A 22,376-nucleotide genomic window follows, 5' to 3' on the forward strand; every position below is an offset into this window, starting at 1 on the left:
ATTTTTATTAATTTTGAACTTATTCAACAAATTTTTCACTAATTCTCTTATCCTTCATTTTTTTATAGATTAAATGAATCAAATATATAATTTAATTACCAATTTTTGCAATTTTTTTAAAATTGCTGACAGTTCAATTTTATCACGAGGCCATCCCCTCCTTACATCGAGTTCTACTTGTCAATTTACAGTGCACATGGGGGTGCAACCGTGCAAGTACAAAACCAAGCCTCATGTAAAACCATGATAACACTGTCCTTAACCTATTTGATTTTGACGTCCATTACAATTTTCATCCCTCCAACGAGATTGATTATAACCTTCTGGTTAAACAAAGAAAAAGATTTTTTTTTTTCGAGTTTTGATTTTTAATTTGTTTGTAACCTTTTTAATTCCTCGCCTATAATTAAAGAAAGTAGGTGACTGTCAAACTCCCCGTAATTAAGTATACAGTATAATTAATGTGAAACTTAATAGTAGCTTACCAAAAAAAAATGTGAAACCTAATAGCATAACGTCCAAGTAGGGGTGTGCAAAAAAACTATTTCAGTTGTCTTGCTCTTGATCTAATCCATAAATATCTATTTTTTTAAACTAGGTTAAATATTGAACCACTTATATTTGGGTCAGTTTTAGACTTGACTTGTTTTAATAATTAACCCATTGATTTAAAACTTGACCTAGGCCTATTTTGTGAAAAAAAAAAAACCAAAAATCACAGTAATGTAATTTGGGGCTTATGTTCTCTCTTCTCCCGATAAAAATGAAAACAAGCTTGTTGAGGTGTTGGAATGCGAGCCAAGGTAACTTGTGTGTTTGGAAATCAATGTGAAAATATATCTGATCTAGTGACTTTGAATCCGGAAGGGATTATAAATTTACAGGTTTTGATTTTGATACAACCTGTGATAGGATAATAGTTATTCTGTCTACCTGAAGATTTTATGTGCTATAAGCCTCCAAGATTCCATGGGATAGTCAAGAAATGAGATAGATTGCACACACTAGTGTTGATTAAATAAGAGTTAGTCATATTGTTTGTAAACATATGTTAATTTTAATTTCTTACATTAAGTAAATGGAATCCTTACGCTGATATTTTTGGAATAATTTTACGTTTGGATTGTTTTTTTTTTTAATTTATCATCAATTTGGAGCTTTTTGGTAATCCAATGAAATCATGATAATTGCTAATTGCAAATATCAATTATGAGATAGAATGAGCTACCCATGACACTAATTAGTACCATGGAATAGTAATATTGGCACGTATTTTTTGAAGAATTGGTATTTAATCAACAAATATCAAATTTATTATATAATTTATATATTTTAAAACAAATAAATAATTAAATTACTTGAGTTTAAAAATTAAATCAATAACTATAAAAAAATCAAATAAAAAACAAGTTTTGAAACCAAGTCAAAAGTGGGTCAGGTCGGATTTGACCCGATTTTGAAATCAAGTCAGACCCACTTCAGAAACCAAGTCAGGTCAGATTTGATCTCGTTCTGAACCAGTTCAAACAAAATTCAAATCTGGTCAGACCTGACTTGGATCAAATTAAATTGGGTTGGATCAAAATACTTGACCTATAAAACTAAGCTGGATCGAGTCGGCACAAAAATTCGACTTGACCTGACCAATGTATAGCCCTACGTACAAGTCCAAAAGCAAGATGAGTGGTTGTTAAGGGTAAAAAAATATTGTGATTTAAATAAAAAAATGTGAAAATATAGTGATTTAAAAACAATTTACAAATCTATAACAATCAGTTATGTCCTATTTTAGGCGTGACATGAGCACAATTTTGCCTCCTTTTAGGTGTAACCAATTGTGTATAAAAAGATGGGTGACTGCCCTCCCGTCGCGCCTAAAATGGAATGCAATTAACCTAGCATATATTGCGACCAATCCATGCACAACAATACGATGATGCCTCTTGGCTCAACCCTAAAGCAACTAGTTGCGTCTAGTATCATGCACAACTAAGTATCAATCATGCTTAAATTGGGGCGCGTTTCACAGGCAATCATGTTGATTTTAAGCGTGATCAACGAGGCACAATTGGCCTCCTGTCATGCCTAATTTTGTGAGCAACCAGTTGTGCACAAATTGACTGCTATAAATTCGTAAATTAGTTCTAAATTGTTACATTTTCATATTTTTATATTTAAATTACAATATTTTACATTTTTTTAAGCGGTTGTCAAGTATTGTCACTGTAATTTAAGAATACAAGGAAAATTCATGCGAGACCTATTATTAGGTATATATCCTGATGTTCTTATAAAAGTGCAAGAATGGAGATTATCAAAAAAAAAAAAGGTGCAACAATGGCTATTGGGTTAAGCATATATTGCAATATAAATAAATAAACGAATTGAATTTAACAAATAAAAAAAATCTTGAAATATACTAAAATTAAATTATTAAAAAATAAATCGATAATATATTTAAATATATTTTTATTTATTATATAGCCAAATCAATACGTACTTTATTCTTTTTGTTGAAAATATGTCCTTTATTTATTTTTTTGGTAAAAAAAAATGTCCTTTATTTTTATTATCACATTAATGTGGATGTTGTGAATATGATCCTTCTCCCGTTTCTTTTGGAAGTGCTAATTTTTCACATATAATTTAAGGGGGGTGTATTAGATTAAGATTTTAAAATATTTTTTTGAGCTAAATTTTTTTATAGATTTTAAAAGATTATTTAGAATTGGAGAGACTTTATAGACTTTTTTAAAAGACTTTTTTTACAATCAAAATTTCATAAGATTAGATTTTAAAGAATTTTAATAGAATTTATAAGATTTGAAAGGACAATATGGATTTATAAGATTTTAAAATATCATATGAATTTTTAACAAACATTCAAAATTACAAGAGTCAATACAAAAGGGAAAGGTTATACTTACAACCTTTTACAACCATATATTAACCGTTGATTTCCGTCAATCGACGGTTATCATTCATTGCAAATTATATATTAATTAATGAGTTTGATTTGCGAAAATAATAACCATTGATTGATGGAAATCAACGGTTAAGATATAGCTGTAAACAAAAATAGGTTGTAAGTATAATCTTTTCCATAAAAAAATAACAAAGAAATGCAATGAAATTAATAATAAAAAAAGTAAAACCTAATATAATTTTCTCAATCAGTAAAACATAATATAATTTTTAACAAACATTCAAAATTACTGAACAACAGCTTTTCACATATCTAATAGGTTGAAAATTATCTTCTTCATTTGATATCAAAGCTATGCATATATGATTAGACCCAATTTTTTTAATTATAAAAATAATTCTAAATTTGCAAATAGAATCTAAAGTTCATGATAAAATTTTGTTTGAAATTTTTTGCAATTGATCTTGAAAACCTTGGGGATTTTGTTTTACGTGATGAGAATTTTCTAACCATATATTATATGCATATTTTCATTGACTATTCTAAGAAATTTTTGAATCTGAAATTTTGGGTTTAATTACATGAAAGTTTAAAAAATTTCTCAAATTTTTTTCATTCGGTACATTGAAACCTTAAATTGCTTTGGGACTTTTGAGAAACAAGTTTTTAGTTATCTATTGACACAAAAATTATTTGAAATCGTTTCCTATAGTGAAAGAATTTCATTCATGAATGTATTGTTACGAAATATAAGGTTCATATTGTGAAAGTTTCAATCTTTCTTTAAATTGATATTGTTTCATTCATGTAAAACGAAAATTGGTTCGAGGGTTTTAGTTCCCCGTGCTATTTTTTCACCGTTTTATGTTATTTTTAATACAAAAATTACACGTTTTTGTGCCAAAAAAAACTGCGACCATAGCTTGAAAAATCACTTTTTAAACTTCTAAAATTTCTCAAAAATATGTTATTTTTTAGATAAATTATATTAAAATCTCGTTGGTTTGTTGTTTCTGGGTTATTTTGTGATGAAAATCGCTCAAAAATATGCTTTTTTTTAGTTTTGAAAAAGCTCTCATGACGGAACCCAATTTCGAGCAATCAACCTGCTAAAGGAAGAAGAAAACACTGCAATAAAATAATCTCAAGAAATCCTAGGGGTTAGAGTGAGATTGTGAGAGAGACATCTTATTTATATTTTTCACTAAAAAGTCTCACGAAATCCACACCAATAGAAAATTCATTAAAATCGTCGGATTTTTGAATACCACGATATTGTGATTCCATTGTTTAAAATCCTGATTGAATACCAACGGATTTGGACGGATTCTAAAATAATCCTTTAAAATCCTAATTGAATACCACGTGACTTTTTTTCAATCCATTAAAATCCTAATCGAATATCAACGAATTGTTTTGTCCAAAAATAATCTATTAAAATCCTTTGAAATCTCAATCCAATACACCCCTATAGATCTTTAATGACTTCAAATTCTAACTAGCTACGGGCTTTAATTTCATTTCATTTTCTAGTAGATTAATTTCTTGTTGGTTTTAAAATATTTAAAATTTTATTAAATAATTAATGAGTAATATATGATTGATAACTCATCCTAAATATCAGTATCCATTAATACTTCCTATCAAAATACATTCTTCCTTTATAATTTATCAAGAACATAATATTCCTTTGTCTATTTTCATCTGTCTCTTTAGGAAAAAATATATATTTTATTTGTCATTTCAAAATAAAATAATAAATTTTAAATTAACTTTTTTTAACTTCGCCCTTTGTATTAAAAAAGTGATAAAAAAATGATAATAATATTTTAATGTAGTATAATTCAGTCAAATCTCAAATGTATTAGAGAATAATATAATCTATTAAAAAGGCTCTCGTCCAACTTTTTAAAGTTTTGGTTTGAAGAGTAATTCTTTACATGGTATTAGAGCTTCAGTTACTATAAAGTCACGAGTTCAATCTTCACCGCCCTCCACTTTCAAGTCCAAATGGCTCTTGTGTTATGGAATGAGCTCTTGTGTGAGGGAGTCTGTTACAGACTAATATAAACTATTAAAAAAAATCTTCACCCAACACTTAAGATTTTGGATTGAGATGGTTCTTTACAAAAAGCGAAACTATTATTCAATTATTTTCTTAAATCATATCTAAGAAATTTCAAAAGACAAATAAAAGTTAACTGAGGAATCAAGTAATAGGAGGCGATGTGAAAACTATTGCTATTCTAATATGAACTGTTTCCCTTTGCCTTGAATGAACTCTTGTAAGCTTCATTTAGCTGCTGCATAAAGCGAACAGTTTCTATCAAGCATTTTTGCATTTGTTATCGTCACAAAAGTTCTGTCGTCCAGAAAAGACTAATAAGAGTTGGTTAATATCCACCTTTCACAAATACGCCACAAAAGTTCTTTGTCTCACTTACATCATAACATGTGCATTGCAGCTGTGGTTTTTGGTTTTAATAAACGATCAAATTTTGGACTCTGGTCTTTTTCCAAAAATAAAAAATAAAAAATTTGGACACTGGCCTCATGCCACCAGCTAGGCTTCCATTTTAGCATCGATTGTGTCTGGACCTAAGTTTTGTTTTAATAGAACCCAACTTATGGCAAGATCACTAACCAGTTTAGACCTATTCACTTCAATAACATTCAATCGAAATCATTTTGTTGATAGTTAAGTTTCTAAGCAAGTGCCACTTTTCTGTGATTAGTTACCAACGTTATGATTGAATATGTAAACATTTCTCAGCCACTTTAGATAAGCTTATCTACAGCTATTCTTTATAACTATATTCTTCCGGAAGAACATAGTTATAACATTAAAAGTTGATTTTTTTTCAGAACCTGTCTGCTGATGTAAAGAGAAAGAAAAAAAACAACTTTAATGTTATAACTATGTTCTCCTGGGAGAACATAGTTATAAATTGGTAGCTTTAGATAAACTTATCTAAAGTGACTGCAAAAATATTTTTTCCTATATATATATATATATATCATATTATTATTTAGATATTTTATGATAGAAGAGAATAAAATCAATATTCCATTACTAGAAGCAAACAGAATGGTAAGACTTAAAACTTGAATAGAGTGATTCTTTATTTCTCGTACTACCAAATTGGGAGAAAAATTTCAGTAATCCAGGACTATCAACAAGTGGATGGTCCCTTTATGGAAATAAGGAAAAAATATATATTTTCACTTTACTCCTTTCTTTTATTTATATTTTTATCTATGTCCCAAATTTTTCAAAGGGAGTATCCACTTATTGGTGGGTGGTCCTGAACCAATGAATTTTTTCTTCCAAATTGAATAGGGAAAAAAATGAATATATTAGATGAAATGGAATGAAATAGATTCCATTAGGTTCTATTTCATTCTACCTTATTTTAAATAATTCAAACAATGGCAATTGGCAACTAACATTGTTTCATTACGCTCCTTTCCTTCAATCCAAAAGGATGCCAAATAACTTGGTCAGTATGGGAAATATGTGGGACTACCTTATCATCATTATGTTACAAATCACGCACCAATAATCATAACTCGATCGGTTAAGTTTTATCTAGTTGAGCTTCAATGTAGACTTGGCACTCTTGATAAGCTAGTGAAAAAGTGTGGACGGTAGCTGATTTAGCTAACATATTAGATTTGGATAACCTTGTATAAACCACGTATATATAATGGCACAGCAATAGTTGGCCTCAAAAGCTACACACGTTATCCATTCTTTTGATTGTCAAGACATAATCAAGATCTTGCACAAAATCTCCAACTCAAGTTGAGTCTCAATTTGTGTATAGTCATATAATAGACAACAACCATGTGCAGGACGAATCCAATGTGTGTTATGTTTTTTTCCTTGGCTTCTTGTCTAGCCATTCACGCGGTCCACTGTCCGACAACCACGTACTCTGTCGTATAAGGCGGTTTTAACTGTTATTTATATTTAATAAACTTTTTAAATATTTATTAAGAAATCAACATTCAATAAATTATTTACAACACACCAATATTTCTACTATATATATAACCATAAAATACCATAGCTACTTATTCTTATCGGTGCCAAAACCTGTATGTCCTTTCTACAATGTATGAAGTAATTGAGCATTTCTGTTTCCATTTTCCTTCAAGTATAATTTTTCTTTCTCAGAACAACTTGATTTTCCACAATCAACTTATAATCTGAGTAACTTGCGTGTTCATAACTTCACATAGAACAAGAGTGTTTTGGAGCACATTCAAATGATGACAATTGTATCAATCAATGAACCTCAATTTTCTACTCAAATGTTAACAAGGCTGACAAGGATTGAGTCGATTACTTGATAACTCTCTACTTGTTTCAGGGGGTATACTCTCTGTAGATGCCTTCTCTCTTGGGGTAGGTGCAGTTTGGGATGTGCCCTTTGTCTCTTCTACTAAACAGTGTAGACCACGTACTACAACTTGGAAACACCAAAATCATTTAAATTTCTAAGAATCTTAATTGTTGGTTTGTAATTGTGTAGTCATATACCTCTAGTATAATAATTTTTCTGTAGATGCCTTCACTCCTAGGGTAGGAACAGTTTGGGATGTTTTCCTTTGTCTGTACTACTAAGTAATCAATGTCCTCTACGTGTAACTTCCACTTTTACAATTTTTCATGATGCTATGAGAACTCGTACTTTCGACAAGGACATGGAATTGCGGCATCATATTTTTACAATTTTCTGTAGATGCCTTCACTCCTGGGGTAGGAACAGTTTGGGATGTTTTCCTTCGTCTGTACTATTAAGTAATCAATGTCCACTACGTATAACTTCTACTTTTACAATTTTTCATGATGCTATGAGAACTCGTATTTCTGACAAGACTTGGAATTGCGGCATATATCTATATATGAGCTTATCATTTCTCAGGCTGCCGATTAAGTTATCTCCGACTGCTAAATTGTAACCGTACAAAGATGGATAAATGGTGATAAAGGAAGAGAGAGAAAAGGGAAATCATAACCATTCAAAGGCGAATCAATACATATAAGGAAATAAATAATCAAAACGACGTAGTTTTGGAGTGGCCGGAGATAAATTTATCTCAAGCAATTTGAGAAATGTTTTTCCCTATATATATATATATATATATATACATATATAACTTGAAAAATGGTATTCTGATATATTATAGAATTGTGTAAATACTTTGTACAAAGGTTCTCTATTTATAGAGAATACAAGACCTAGAATACTTGACCTAATGGGCTAAGCCCAATACAACAAATAATAAATAAATAAATAATATTAATATTTACAACACTCTCCCTCAAGCTGAGGAATAGATATTTATCATTCTCAGCTTGCTAGTAAGCTCTTGAAATCTATCTGAAGGAAGTCCCTTTGTCAATGCATCAGCTAATTGACGCCCGGTGGGAATGTAGGGTGTGGTAATCAACCCGCTATCAAGTTTCTCTTTGATGAAATGGCGGTCGACCTTAATATGTTTAGTCCGATCATGTTGAACCGGATTATGAGCTATACAAATAGCTGACTTATTATCTCATAGCAGCTTCATTGGTCCCTCACATTTTATTTTGAGATCATCAAGTATAATTTTCAGCCATAGTAACTCACAAATGCCTTGAGCCATGGCTCGAAATTCAGCCTCTGCACTTGATCTGGCAACCACATCTTGTTTCTTACTTCTCCATGTCACCAAGTTACCACAAAGAAACATACAATAACCAGTGGTAGAACGAAGGTCCGTCACAGATCCAGCATAATCAGCATCAGTGTAGACTTTTAAAGAGAGATTGCCATCTCGCCGGAATAACAGTCCTTTACGAGGAGTAGCTTTAAGATACTGAAGAATTCTCCCCACTGCCTGCATGTGTTTCTCCTTTGGATCATGCATAAAATGACTGACAACATTAACAGCATAAGCTAAGTCTGGTCTAGTATGGGCCAGATATATCAATTTCTCAACTAGCCGTTGATATTTTCCTTTATCAACTGGAGGACTCTCCTCTTCAAAGCCTATCTTGTGATTCTGCTCAATAAGAGTATTAGAGGGTTTACACCCGGGCTTTCCTGCTTCTTTGAGAAGATCCAAAACATATTTCCTCTGACTGATAAAAATTCCTTTGCTTGAATGAGCTACTTCTATCCCTAGGAAATATCTCAGTTTTCCAAGGTCTTTGACTTCGAACTCAGAGGCAAGCCGTGTCTGCAGAATCTGTCTCTCCACAAAATCATCACATGTGACAATAATATCATCAACATATACAAGGAGCACAGTAAGCTTCTCATTTTGGAGTGCTTGAAGAAAAGAGTGTGATCTCCTTGACTCTGTCTGTATCCTAAGGTCATCATAACCTTAGTAAACCTTCCAAACCAAGCACGAGGTGACTGCTTCAATCCATACAAGGCTGTTTTTAATCTACAAACTTTATTTTCCCCCTTCACAGAATCAAAACCAGGATGAATTTTCACGTAGACTTCTTCTTCTAACTCACCATTGAGGAAAGTATTTTTCACATCAAATTGATTTATATCCCAATTGTAATGGCCAGCTAGGGATAACAAGATTTTCACCGTATTCATCTTTGCAACTGGAGCAAAGGTTTCTTCATAATCAATGCCATAGGTTTGAGTGTAACTTTTGGCGACTAATCGAGTCTTGTATCTCTCAAGAGTGCCATCAGAATTATATTTCAAGGCATAAACCCATCTGCACCCTACTGCTTTCTTTCCGTTGGGTCTATCAATAACCTCCCATGTTTTATTTTTCTCCAACGCATTCATCTCCTCTTGCATGGCTTGAGCCCAATTCCCATCTTTCAAGGCTTCATGTACTGATTTTGGGATTGCAATAGAATCTAGTGCTGAAACAAAGCTTTTGTGCTGCACAGAAAGATTAGCAGAGGAAACAAAGTGGGAGATAGGGTATTGAGTACAAGAGGGACAGGAGGAACAAGTTTTCTTGTGACAAGATCTTTTTCCTTTTCTAAGAGCAATGAGCAAATCATCAGAATCAACATTAATGGGTAACTCATCAGAAGTATTAACATCATGATCAGAAATATGAGATTAAGGAGAAACAGGAGACTCAGAAGAAACAGGAGATTCAGGACTTACCAGTGGTTCAGACGATTGAGGTTGCTGGTGAGACAATATGAGTTGTTTCTTCCTCTGATATACCAATTTAGGTGTCAAAATTTTCCGTATCTCAGGTGTATTTGAAGGTTCTGACACATCAGGAGCAGATACACTAGGTAGAGAGAAGACTGATCCAGGCTCAAAGAAGGAAGGGGACGAGTCTTCTGAAGAACTGTTCTCCCCCTGACGATGAGGACCCAGGAAATAAGATTCAGATTCTTGAAAGGTGACATCCAGAAAAAATTTTGACTTGGTGGATGATAACACTTGTACCCTTTTTTATAAGGGGAATAACCAAGGAAGACACACTTAAGAGCCCTAGGATCCAACTTACTCCGATGTTGTTTATGAACATGGACAAAGGCAACACATCCAAACACTCTTGGTGGAAGGCTCTGCAATATGGGAACAGAAGGAAAGAAGGAAGTCATGGAATGAATAGGACTGATATTGTTAAGGACCCATGAAGGTAAACGGTTGATCAAAAAAGTTGCAGCTAACACTGCTTCTCCTCAATAAGAACTAGGAACAGATGTCTGGAAAAATAGTGCTCTAGCAACTTCAAGAAGGTGACGATTTTTCCTTTCAGCAACCCCGTTTTGTTGAGGGGTATCAACGCATGTGAGCTCATGAATCATACCTCTGTCTGAAATGAATTGTGACAGGCATTGATTGACGTACTCAGTACCATTATCAGATCTGAGTCTTTTAATACCCTTACCAAACTGAGTCTCAACCATGTGATGAAACCGAATAAATATCTCTGGTACTTCAGACTTGTCTTTCATCAAGTATATCCATGTTACCCGAGTACAATCGTCAATAAAAGAAACAAACCACCTTGCACCTGAAACACTGTGCACTTTAGAAGGGCCCCAAACATTAGAATGGATAAGAGAAAAAAGTTCCTTGCTTTTAATAGTGCTAGAAGGAAATGACACTCGATGGTGTTTTGGAAATTCACAAACATCACAATGAAAGGTCTCAACTGACTTATTGAGAAACAGAGAGGGGAACATAGACTTCAAAAGACTAAATGGTGGATGCCCCAAACGCTTGTGATGGAGCCAAATCATAGACTCTGCTGCAGAAGGATGACGTGTCACTAATAACTGATTTTTGCTAGCATGGTCTGGAAGGAGATGATACAACCCATCCTGTTCATTAGCAACCTCAATTGTCTTCTTCGTGGTAAGATCCTGAATAACACAATGAGAAGGAAAAAATGTGATAGAACAATTCAAATCAGTTGTAAGTTTTTGAGTGGAGATAAGATTAGTAGAAAGCTGAGGAACATAAAGAACATTTTTAAGAAACAAGGAAGGTTGAATTTGAATGTTACCAGAACCAATAACTGATTTATGGGATCCATCACCTACGGATATAGTATGACTACCAACAGTAGGATGATAAGAACAAAACAACTTAGTATGACAAGCCATATAATCAGTTGCACCAGAATCCAAAATCCACGAGGTTTTAAAATCAATGCAAGAAGCAAGAAGAGATATAGAACGTGTGCTCTTACCAGATAAGATCAAAGAACTATCATGCTCGGCCATTCTTCAATAAAAAAAGTTAACAACCAGCGATAAAATCAACCAAACAGAATATCAAATGACCTCCGATCAAAAAAATAATCACAGATCCAGACAGAAGACAAGGAGACGAGAAGAATGGTGGTGGTCCGGTCCAAAAACACGGCCGTACGCGCCTCCACGCGCCGGAGAAAGGAGCTGCGTGTGGGCTTCACTTGCCGGGAAAGGGGTGGCGCGTGAGAGCGCGTGGAGGGGATTCTTCGGCTGAGATTTTTCTGGCGTGGTCGTCCGGTGAGCGCGCACCTGTCTGTGGGTGGTCGCGGTTGAAAAGTCGCCGGAAAGTGGTCCAAACGGTGAAGACAGATCTGATTAGAGGCGGTCGGAGGGGTTTGGGGCGTTTGTGGCGGGGGAACAGTGCGTAGAATGATAGAACGGAGAAAAATAAGGTCAACAATGGTCCCCTTGGTCCAAAAGGTCCCCGGAAAAGTTTTCCGGTGGCGGCTGATGGCGGCAAGAGGCAAAGAAATTAGGGTTTTGTTAAAAAGAAAGAAAGACAATATGCACGGAAGCAAAGCCCTCAGATCGAGAGCTTTGATACCAACTTGAAAAAGGGTATTCTGATATATTATAGAATTGTGTAAATACTTTGTACAAAGGTTCTCTATTTATAGAGAATACAAGACCTAGAATACTTGACCTAATGAGCTAAGCTCAATACAACAAATAATAAATAAATAAATAATATTAATATTTACAACAATATATATATATATATATATATATATATATATATATATATATATATATATATTATCTATCGATTCATTCATTAATTACTCGACTAGTTCAATTCAAGTTGAGTAGAATTATATCTGTGACAAAATTCTACTTATAAAATTTTAACACAACTGCGTTTCCGGACACTTAAACTCGATATCACTGATTAAGTAAAAACAATCCCTTACCAATTGATCCACGAATTAATATCTCGTGTAATACTTTTACCCCTTCGACTACAAACAGAAGCATTCTCTTACTCTGGAACCATGCAAAACATGGGATTTGTCTCTAGTATTTACGTCGTTGAATTCATGCATTTAGTTAATATTAACCGCTGCCTGTCAATTATTTAACTCTTACCCCTTCTTAAATTGGCTACAGAATCTTTTTTTTCTTATTCGCCAAAGGATTTGTCAGTAATACACTCCAAAACACAATGGCAGTTGCTCAATTGAGGGGTAGGGGACCCTTTTGTGTCGAAAAAATAATGCACGTGAGTGACCAAAGCAAACTTGTTTCAGATGTAACAAATAAAGTTTCAAATGACTTGACATAATATCACATTGATCTAAAAGTTTGTCATGCAAATATTCAATGCTCATATCCGCACTCTTAAAAACTGCAAGAAAGAAGAGTATATGCAAGCATTATTTATCGTCATAGAGAAAGTTCAGTTCCAGAACATAATGCACATAATGCGTTAAAGTCGTAGCTAAATCCTTCTCATCAAAATCATGACTAGCTAAAAAAATAAAAACTCAGCGCTCAATCTGTATGGTTACATGACTGATGTTATGAACCCTTTCAATGTAATCTATAACCTTGTTGAGCACCATGTCTGCATCTGCTTCAGGTCTGATTTTAACATGACAAGCTAGCAATATCTTCCCCACTGTAATGGCCCATATGTGCAGCTCATGAACAGCCAACACTTCTTCCATCTCCAATAGCCCCCTTTCAAGCTTGGCAGCATCTATCTCACGTGGTGTGCTCTCCATCAGGACTTCCAATATGTTTCGCAGCATATTGATAGTCGTTCCCAAAACAATTACTGAAAAGATTAGAGTGCAAATTAAATCAACTATTTGCAATTCAGGCTTCCACCATATGATTCCTCCCCCGATCATCACCCCAACACTCTGGATAGAGTCCCCAAGTACATGGAGATAAGCCCCCTGCACATTTATGTTCCATTTTCTCTTCTTCTCAGATCCATCTTTTGATTCACCTAGAAGTGGTTCAGTAACCTCAGGGGCATGATGGTGCACGTGATCTTCATGGGAATGATGGTGTGCATCTTTTGGATGCTTTTCGTCATGGTGTGTGTGATCATCATGAGTGTGATGGTGCTCATCTTTTGTATGCTTTACATCATGATGATGATCATGATGGGTAGACACTGAAAATCCATGGCCATGATCATGTCCATGGCCGTGGCCATGTCCATGGCCGTGATCATGACCCAATAACACAGCCATGATGATGTTAACCGCAAGACCAAATGCAGCAACCAGAAACATTAAAAAACCATCCACCTCTCGAGGACCAGCAACGATCCTATCAATGGCTTCATACACCAGAATCCCAGCAAGCAACCATATTAATTGGATAGAAACCAAAGCACCAAGAATCTCTATTCTAAAAAATCCATATGACTGGCGGGGAGTAGCTTCCCATCCTGCAGCCCATAAAGAAAATAAGGAGATGGCAAAGGCTGCAACATCTGAAAGCAAATGTGCTGCATCAGTCAATATTGCAAGACTGTTAGCTTTGATGCCACCAACTAATTCAACGGTCATGAAAATAACACAAAGGGCCACTGCAATCAAAAGCTTTCGCATGGAAGTTGATCGTTCTTCAGAATCCTTAGAGATGGATCCAGCATCTGCGAAACCACATGGTGCTTCCCCACAAATCTTACTTCCTCTTCCTACATCAGGAAGATCTCCACTGATTTCAATAACTTGCCCATACTGAGAGCTGTGTGCTTCCATCTGCAATATATATATTAATGAAGATGCAATATTTCTTGAGTTGAAGAAAAACCAGAAAACAGAAGCATACACCCTTCCTAATGCCGAAGCAGTAACCAATTGGCTAAACAGAAAGAAGAACAAATACAAGGATTGCGAGAAAATACTATTTCTCTTTTCTTAAATTTTATTAACCAAAAACAACCTCCTAACAATAGGGTTCTCCAAGCCTTAAATAAGCAAAATAAAAATAACAAAAAAGTAAAAAACTATAATCAAAGGAGATAACACACAATCAACGCACACTCAAATGTAATCTAAAAATAACAAAAAGGAAAATAATTAACAATTATTGAAAAACTCTAAACTATGGGATAAATTATAGAAAAGTCCAATCCAAGTCAGTCAGCTCGGGTGCATCACTTCCCAGCATCAAACAGAAACAAGAAAATATTATATTAGGCATCAATATATTTGTACAGTATATCAGGGACAATTTGATCCCAAGATGCACTGCTCCAGAAGTATAATAAGAAATTAAAAGAATCCTGGTCAAAAAAACAACGCTTGATGAAACCATTATATGAAACCATTATGAGCAGCTGTATCATCCATTATACAATTACACATCTAAGAGCTACATTAGCTGTAATGATTTTATAAATCATCTTAGAGCTCACGAAAAGATTCTTTAATATTTGGCTAACAGTTTTCTAAATCAAACATCAAATATATTAAAAATATATGAACTTCGCACAAATTTCCCATTTCTTATAGTTCGCCCAATTTAATAAATGGCTTAATTTTTCACAGTATGATGGAGATAACAAATTACTAACAAAAAGTTCAAAAAAGTAATCTTTCAGAGATGATTTAACGAACTCTACAATGCAGAGGCAACAATAGAGGGTCTATTTGATTGTGTTCTGTTTTTTTTTTCCTTAAAATTGTTTTGTAAAATAGTTAATGAAATATGTGTTCTCTTTTTCTTTTTTAAAAGTTAAAGTCAAAACACAAAACAAAAACAACTAATACATGTCCTCTAAATTTGATTCTAAAAACTAAAAAACAATTATAATTTTTAGAATTATTTTTATAAAACAGGCCTTATCACATGGATTTTTTGTTCTGAAAATCAAAAAATTAATTTCAAAACATAATTCAAACATGGCCATAGTAATCTGAGCAGAAAATCAGGGTCAAAGACATAATCTCATATACGCTGAGCCAATTGAGTAAAATTGTAGCAGAACTATATTAAAAATAGATGCTAATAGAAAGCAAAATAGCAAAATAAGAAGACGTCAAGCACTGGTGCTTAAACAACATATATTTCCAATTACTAACTAGCAGGGAAAACGTTATTGACAAGACAGAGAGAAAAGCAACATAACAATAAGACACCGGAGGACACCATTACAGTCTGCAGATATGAAAATCCCTTTGGATTATGAAAACAAAAACCAAAGATATATCCTTTTGGCACTCAATGCATACTTGGCTCTCGACACTCAACTATAGGAAGTAAACATGAAAACCACAGTTTAAAGTAAAAAAAAAAAAAAAAACTTCCTAACTTGAGGTGAGTGAGTGAATATGACTATGAAAACATAAGCCATGAAATGAAATTCCATACAATATAAATTGGTCAGAACATATAGTGACTAATAATACATAAATTCAGAAAGCCTTGGGAAACCACTGGTTGCAATTGCAATCCTAGTTCAGATACTTATAAAAGTAACAGCTTTATGTTGTTGCAACACATTGATTCGGAATATAAGGGCAAGGATATGCTAGTAAATGAAATTGTTAACATGATATCTAGTCAACCATAAAACGTTTAAACTAGTCATTTTATTGTTGAAGCACGATGATCACTATGATTGACAAATTAATTTACACAATATAATGCATATCTTATAAAAAGAGTCCCATTAAAATTCCATGATTGAAGCATCCTATTCAAACTATGACTGACTAATTTAGACGAACTAACATGGTAAAACAGATTTAAAGCCAAGGTTGGAAGAGTTCCTTCGCAAAATAAATAATTAAATACAATATACAAATGCAAATTACTTACAACTCAACTAAAACGCAAAACTCAAAATGAAGAAACTCAAAAGGTAAAAAACTTCAAGCAAGATGAGCTTTAGTTCAGGCAAATATTCAGTGATATTTTAGTAATTGACAAGCTCCAACGAAGATTTTCACATTCACACCGCAAATAGGGATTGAAAAAAGGTGTCACAAGAGCAGGGAAATGCACGTGAATGAGTTATAGAGATAAGCTCCTTTTCGATGCATATTTTCAAAAGCATGGAACAAAGTAGCCACATACAATAGGCAACCAGGTCAATTAATCAAGAACATACTTCAAAGTTCAAATTAACATATAAAATAAACCTATGCAAAGCACACCAGGGAAAACAGAGGATGGCCAATTGAAAACATATACAACAAGAAAATTTGGCATCCTTTTACAAGATAAAGAATAATAATAGGAGAAAATAAAATAAAAATAAAACTAACAACTTGATGTCTTAGAATCCTTGAAGCACAAAAAGAAAATGGAAGAGTAAATTCAGCAGAGAACAGGACCAATCAGCACAAGCAAGCACGATGAACTTACCCTCTAGGAGTTGAATTTAGCTCTACAAGATGCTTCAACATTACATGGAAGCACCCAATTGCTTACATATAAATAAAGATAAATAATACAAAGATCTGAATTATTCAATTGATTAGGTAGCTTTCATTAAAACTACTGTATTCACATCAAGTTTGAACATGATTGAATAGAAGCTTCCAGGATCCTGACAAAGAATAGGCAAAAAGTTGCAACAGCATAACAACAAGGGTTCCATTAAACAACACTAAAATTTAAAACCACAAGCTGAATAAACAACAATTTCATCACAGTAAAGGCCACCAAAACCGATTCAGCATACATGTAACATAGCCTAAAATCAAAAGCATTCAGACAAAACCCAAAAAAAGAAAAAAAGAAAAAAAAGCTCGATTAAATAACAATTGGGTATTGAAAATGCTAATACTCACTTGGTTTTGAGCTTGGTCTTCCGTCTTCAAAATTAAAACGGCACCGCTTTAACGATTAAAAGGAGAAGCCCTTTTTGAAACAGAAGAATAAGAATATAAGAATCGTTATCTTTGCGAAATTGTATATAAGATACCCAACATGTCTTAAAAAAATCAAAAAAAGATAAAAGAAAACAGAGAGTTGTTTAGAAGAAAGGGAAAAAGAAGAAAAAGATAGAAAAAGAATAATGTTAAATGGAGGGACATTTACGGTAATATATATGAGCGTATGAGGATTCAGAATCCTCTCTGCTTCTTCACCGTACTCTTTGGTTTTCTCTGCTTCTGAATCCTTCTGCAATTTCTGGCTGCGGTTAGGTTCTCTTTTTATTTGGATTTTTTTTTTTTTTTTTTTTGGTATAAATGGAGGGCCTAGCCCCTTTTTATTTGGATTTAGTTCATAAAGAAAGGTTTTTTGTTTTTTTCTAAAATGAGAAAAAAAAAAACCCAGAAAATCATAAAATATAGCCATTAAATATTAGGAAAAGGATACTGTAACAATGAATTAGTGTTATTATTAATATTACTATCAATCAATTTCACTGTTAAATCGATTATGTTGATTCAATAATTATATTTATATCCATCTTTATATGGTTATGATTCCTCATCTAACCATGCACATGTGAAAATAATTATAAATTATTAAATATGAGGAATCATAATCATACAAAAATGGAAATAAATATAACCGTTGGATCAACATAATCGATCTAACGATGGAATTGATTGATAATGATAGAGATAATAATACTAATTGATTGTTACAATATCCTATCTTTAAAAAATAAATTTTAATAATTACATGGCTTATTACTACACACGCGTTTATATTTTATTAGAAAAAAAAAATTATCCTGGATCATCCTAAGTGAGAGAAAAAATGCAAATTCATATTTTTTATTTTAAATTTAAATTAAGAGAATCACTCGTTCACTTCCCACATAATTTTTATTGTTTATGTTTTTCTAATTTAAAATGACATAATTTTGTGACTTTTAAAAGACAAATATCAAACTCATTTTATTATTATTACAAGGAAAAATTATTTCTCTATCTTAACGGATGGTATTTGAAGAATTTTATTCTAAATTTTAAAATGTTATCATTTTGAGTTGTTAGAAATAATTTATATTTATAAGAGAAATGCTAAATATTTATTTTAATTATTATTATTTCTACAATTATAACTAAAAAAACCCTCTCGCCCAAGCACTAATTAACTTAGTTAAACAAAAAATGGCAAAAAAAATTAATTTAATGCTTTCTAATAAATTAATTACGTATTTATTACCGTTTTTTTAAAAAAATACGGATCTGATGCATAATGTTACGCCCAATTTGGGCGTCACCAATCATGTCTAATTAAGGCATCATTAAAGAGGCAGTCACGCCTAATTTAGGCGTCACTCATCAGGTGTTGACATGTGTCACATTTTTTTACAAAAAAAAAAATTAATAAATTAATCGTAAAATTTTTGAAGACAATAATTTTTGACTCGATTATCCAAATCAGATAGTTCTTTTTTTGATTCGACATAACTTTTCGAAATCTACGCAATGACATCTCATTTGATATATTTTATTAAACATAATTTAAATTTGCAAGAATGGTATTATAAGAGCGATTAAACTCAGAAGCCTCTGAGTTCTGACTTTGTGACTTAAATTAAAAAAATAAATAAAGATTTGATTTGTGGTCTGAAATAATGATGACTTATGAACGTTTTTTCAAAAATAAAATTATTCTTCTTTAGAGATTTAGAATATTTATTTAATTATTTCCTTTATTAATACAGATTTTTCAAATTGATTTTTGAGATTAAATCATAAATCAAATTTTTATTTTGTTTTCCTTATTAATAATAAGTGTTATTTTTAATTTAAATCACAAACCAAAAAAATTTTATAATAAAAATAAATTTTTTAATTTTTTAAATTTAAATCACATATCAAATCTTGATTTATATTTTATATTAAATCACAAACTCAAAACTCACAGGCTTCTGGGTTTAACCGCTCTTATATACTATTCTTGCAAATTTAAATTGTGTTTGTGAGAAATAAATATATCAAATGAGATATCATTCCGTAGATTTCAAAAAGTTATGTGGAATCAAAAAAGAATTACCTGATTGGATACCCGAGTCAAAAGTTATGGCCTTCGAAAGTTTTACGATTAAATTGTTAATTTTTTTGTTGGAAAAAAAATGTGACACGTGTCAATACTTGATAAGTGACGCCTAAATTAGGCGTGATTGCCTCTTGATTGTTTCCAAATTTAGGTGTGATTGGTAACGCCCAAATTAGACGTGATATTGTGTAATTATTTTTAAAACTGCCATAAATTCATAATTTTTTATTTAAAAAACAATAAATTAATTTTTTTTGCCAACAAAGAATTCTAGAAAATGAACATTCATAATATTAATAAAGGGTCCCCAACTTCTCCTTTCTATACGTAAGAGATTTTGTACAGCAACTAATTACAATTATATCTTATCAGTAAGATATAATTTTAATATTAAATTTTTTTTCTCTCTCTCCACACATCAACGATCAGCCCAGCTGACAAATTTCTCAAAAGAAAAAAAAAACTTTAAAATTGTAAGTATATTTTTCATTAATAAAAGGAGTGTTTTTCAAAATTAAGGGATTGACTCTATATAATTTTATAAAATACATACATATAATTTTTTTTTACCAATTTATTAATTAATCATTTAATTTAAGGGAAAACTTCAAAAACTCCCCTATAAATTTCTTCAGAATCACTTACCTTACTCTCCAAAAAATTTTCCCCTAACTTGATTTTCCATCCAAATTAAAGTTAACAGTGTTAGTCTTTTAAAAAAATACCAACACTACCCTTAAAAAAAAGAATTAACCCCTCGACACCTTATTGCTAGCAAGAGATAACAAATTATCGTCAATGATCTACTGAAAACTACCATTCAAGTAACATGAAATTTTTTGTTATCTTGTAATTTTTTTCCAGCCCCACTATATGTTTCACCTTTCGTTTGTCAAAGATGAACCAATTTTCAATGCTTCCATATATTAATTAAAGCACCGAGGGTGTAAATATTTTCAGCAAGTACAAAAAATGGACAGCAAAAAAATCAATTAAAGGACCAATTTCATTAACTATTATCCATAAGATAACATGTCTGGACAAAAAAAAAAATGGGATTCCAAAAAATCTGGAAAAATAACAACAAGCTTCAAAAAAATCTCCTCTCAAAAATATTAATCTCAAAAAAAAAAAAAAACTGGACAGCAATTTCGCTTATTCAAATTTAAGAACTCGTTATATCCTTGATTCAAATTCAAGAACTCGTTGGTAAATGGTATATATATTTATACGCTGATTTAAGAACTCGTACGCTTCTATATATATAGACTAGGGGTGTTAACGGGTCGAGCCATGCTGAGCTTTGATCTTAACGGGTCAAGCCTGTATTTAAACGTGTCCGACTGGCCTTAGCTTGTTACCTGTTACGAATATAATATTGGCTTGTGGCCTGGTTTATTTACAAAAAATAAAAGCCTGTGTGAAGCCTGTCTTAGCCTGTTAGCATGTTAAAGAATAAAAATAAGAGAACAGAATTCCACAAAAAATCAATTTCCAGATAGAAACCTTAGCTTCCAATTTGCAGCAATAATTTACAAAGTCTACAATAAATAAAAAACATTAAAGTGAGAGAAGGTAGATAACAGGTTATATTATCTTAGCCCATTATAAAAAAAGTGCCAACAAAAATAAAAATAAAAAAATAAAATAAAAAATAAATTGACACAAACGAGCAGTGCACAGTGGAACGAATGAGTTTTTGTGGGTTTGTTTGTGTGAAGGAGGATGAAGGATAATATAGAACAGCACTAGTAATTCCATAAATATACATAAATTCAATATATATCCAAATAGCATAATATAGAACAAAATCATTCAAAAAGTCTGTTAAATCAATAAAATGGGGTGAAATAAATTGATGAGAGAGAGTTATTACAAGTAGTATAAAAAGTATAAATAAATATTTATATACTAGGCTAGCCTGTGAGGCTCTAAGGCCGAGCTTCTGAATTAGAGCCTGAGGCCTTTTTATTAAACGAGCTTTTATACAAGTTCAAGCCTGGTTCTAACACGAGCTTTTATTAAACGAGCTCAGGCCTTTACGAGCCGAGCCAAAGGCCCCTGGCTCGTTTACCACCCCTAATATAGACGCTGATTCAATATATATATATACACGCTGATTCAAGAACTCGTAACAGCGTCTATATATATATATGTCTCGCAGAACTCGCAGATTCAAAATTTCACATAATTCGTAGAATCAAAAACTCGCAAATGGTGTGTGTATATATATATATATATATATATATATATATATATATGGGGCAGGATATTCTTACACCGGTGTAAGAGTTAGAAGTCTTACACTCAATCTTGACCATTGAACCACTTATATCCAATGGCTCACATTACTAAAAAATTTGAACCGTTAGATATAAATGAAATCAACGGATAAGATTGAGAGTGTAACTTACACTGGTGTAAAATGATCCTGACCCTATATCAGTCCAAATACTCAGATAGAATGGAGATTTACCAGTCCAAATCTTTGATTGCTGTGTGTTTCTCTTAGAACCCGAAATATATAAGCGGCTAATCAGAAGCAAGGGCGGTGGAGCGTCAGAAGATTAGGGCTCCACTCCTCAATGACCATCTATTGCAGCGGTAAGGTACAGTGTTGTGTGTTACTTTTCTTTAAGGGTAGTTTTGGGTTTTTTTTTAAATTAACACCGTTAACTTTAATTTGGATGGAAAATCAAGTTAGGAGGGTAAATGATAAAAAAGTTTTAAGTAGGGGTGTAAATGATTAAAATTTTTGAG

At 32.4% G+C, this 22,376-nt stretch overlaps 1 protein-coding gene across 1 annotated transcript; it reads right to left on the reverse strand.

Moving 5' to 3' along the window:
• Nucleotides 1–13,027: 13,027 nt before the first annotated feature.
• LOC133287332 (metal tolerance protein 1-like) lies at nt 13,028–17,824 on the reverse strand. Its single transcript, XM_061484907.1, has 3 exons — nt 17,694–17,824; nt 17,444–17,513; nt 13,028–14,401 (listed from the first exon to the last, which is right to left on the reverse strand). Exon 3 carries the CDS (start codon nt 14,399–14,401, stop codon nt 13,166–13,168), a length of 1,236 nt encoding a protein of 411 aa, XP_061340891.1. The 5' UTR covers nt 17,444–17,513; nt 17,694–17,824; the 3' UTR covers nt 13,028–13,165.
• Between the last annotated feature and the right edge of the window lie 4,552 nt (nt 17,825–22,376).

Source organism: Gastrolobium bilobum, unplaced genomic scaffold (assembly GCF_033153095.1).
Source record: "Gastrolobium bilobum isolate Gb01-03AN ecotype WA unplaced genomic scaffold, APGP_CSIRO_Gbil_v1 utg11002, whole genome shotgun sequence".
In the NCBI taxonomy this organism is placed as follows: domain Eukaryota; kingdom Viridiplantae; phylum Streptophyta; class Magnoliopsida; order Fabales; family Fabaceae; genus Gastrolobium; species Gastrolobium bilobum.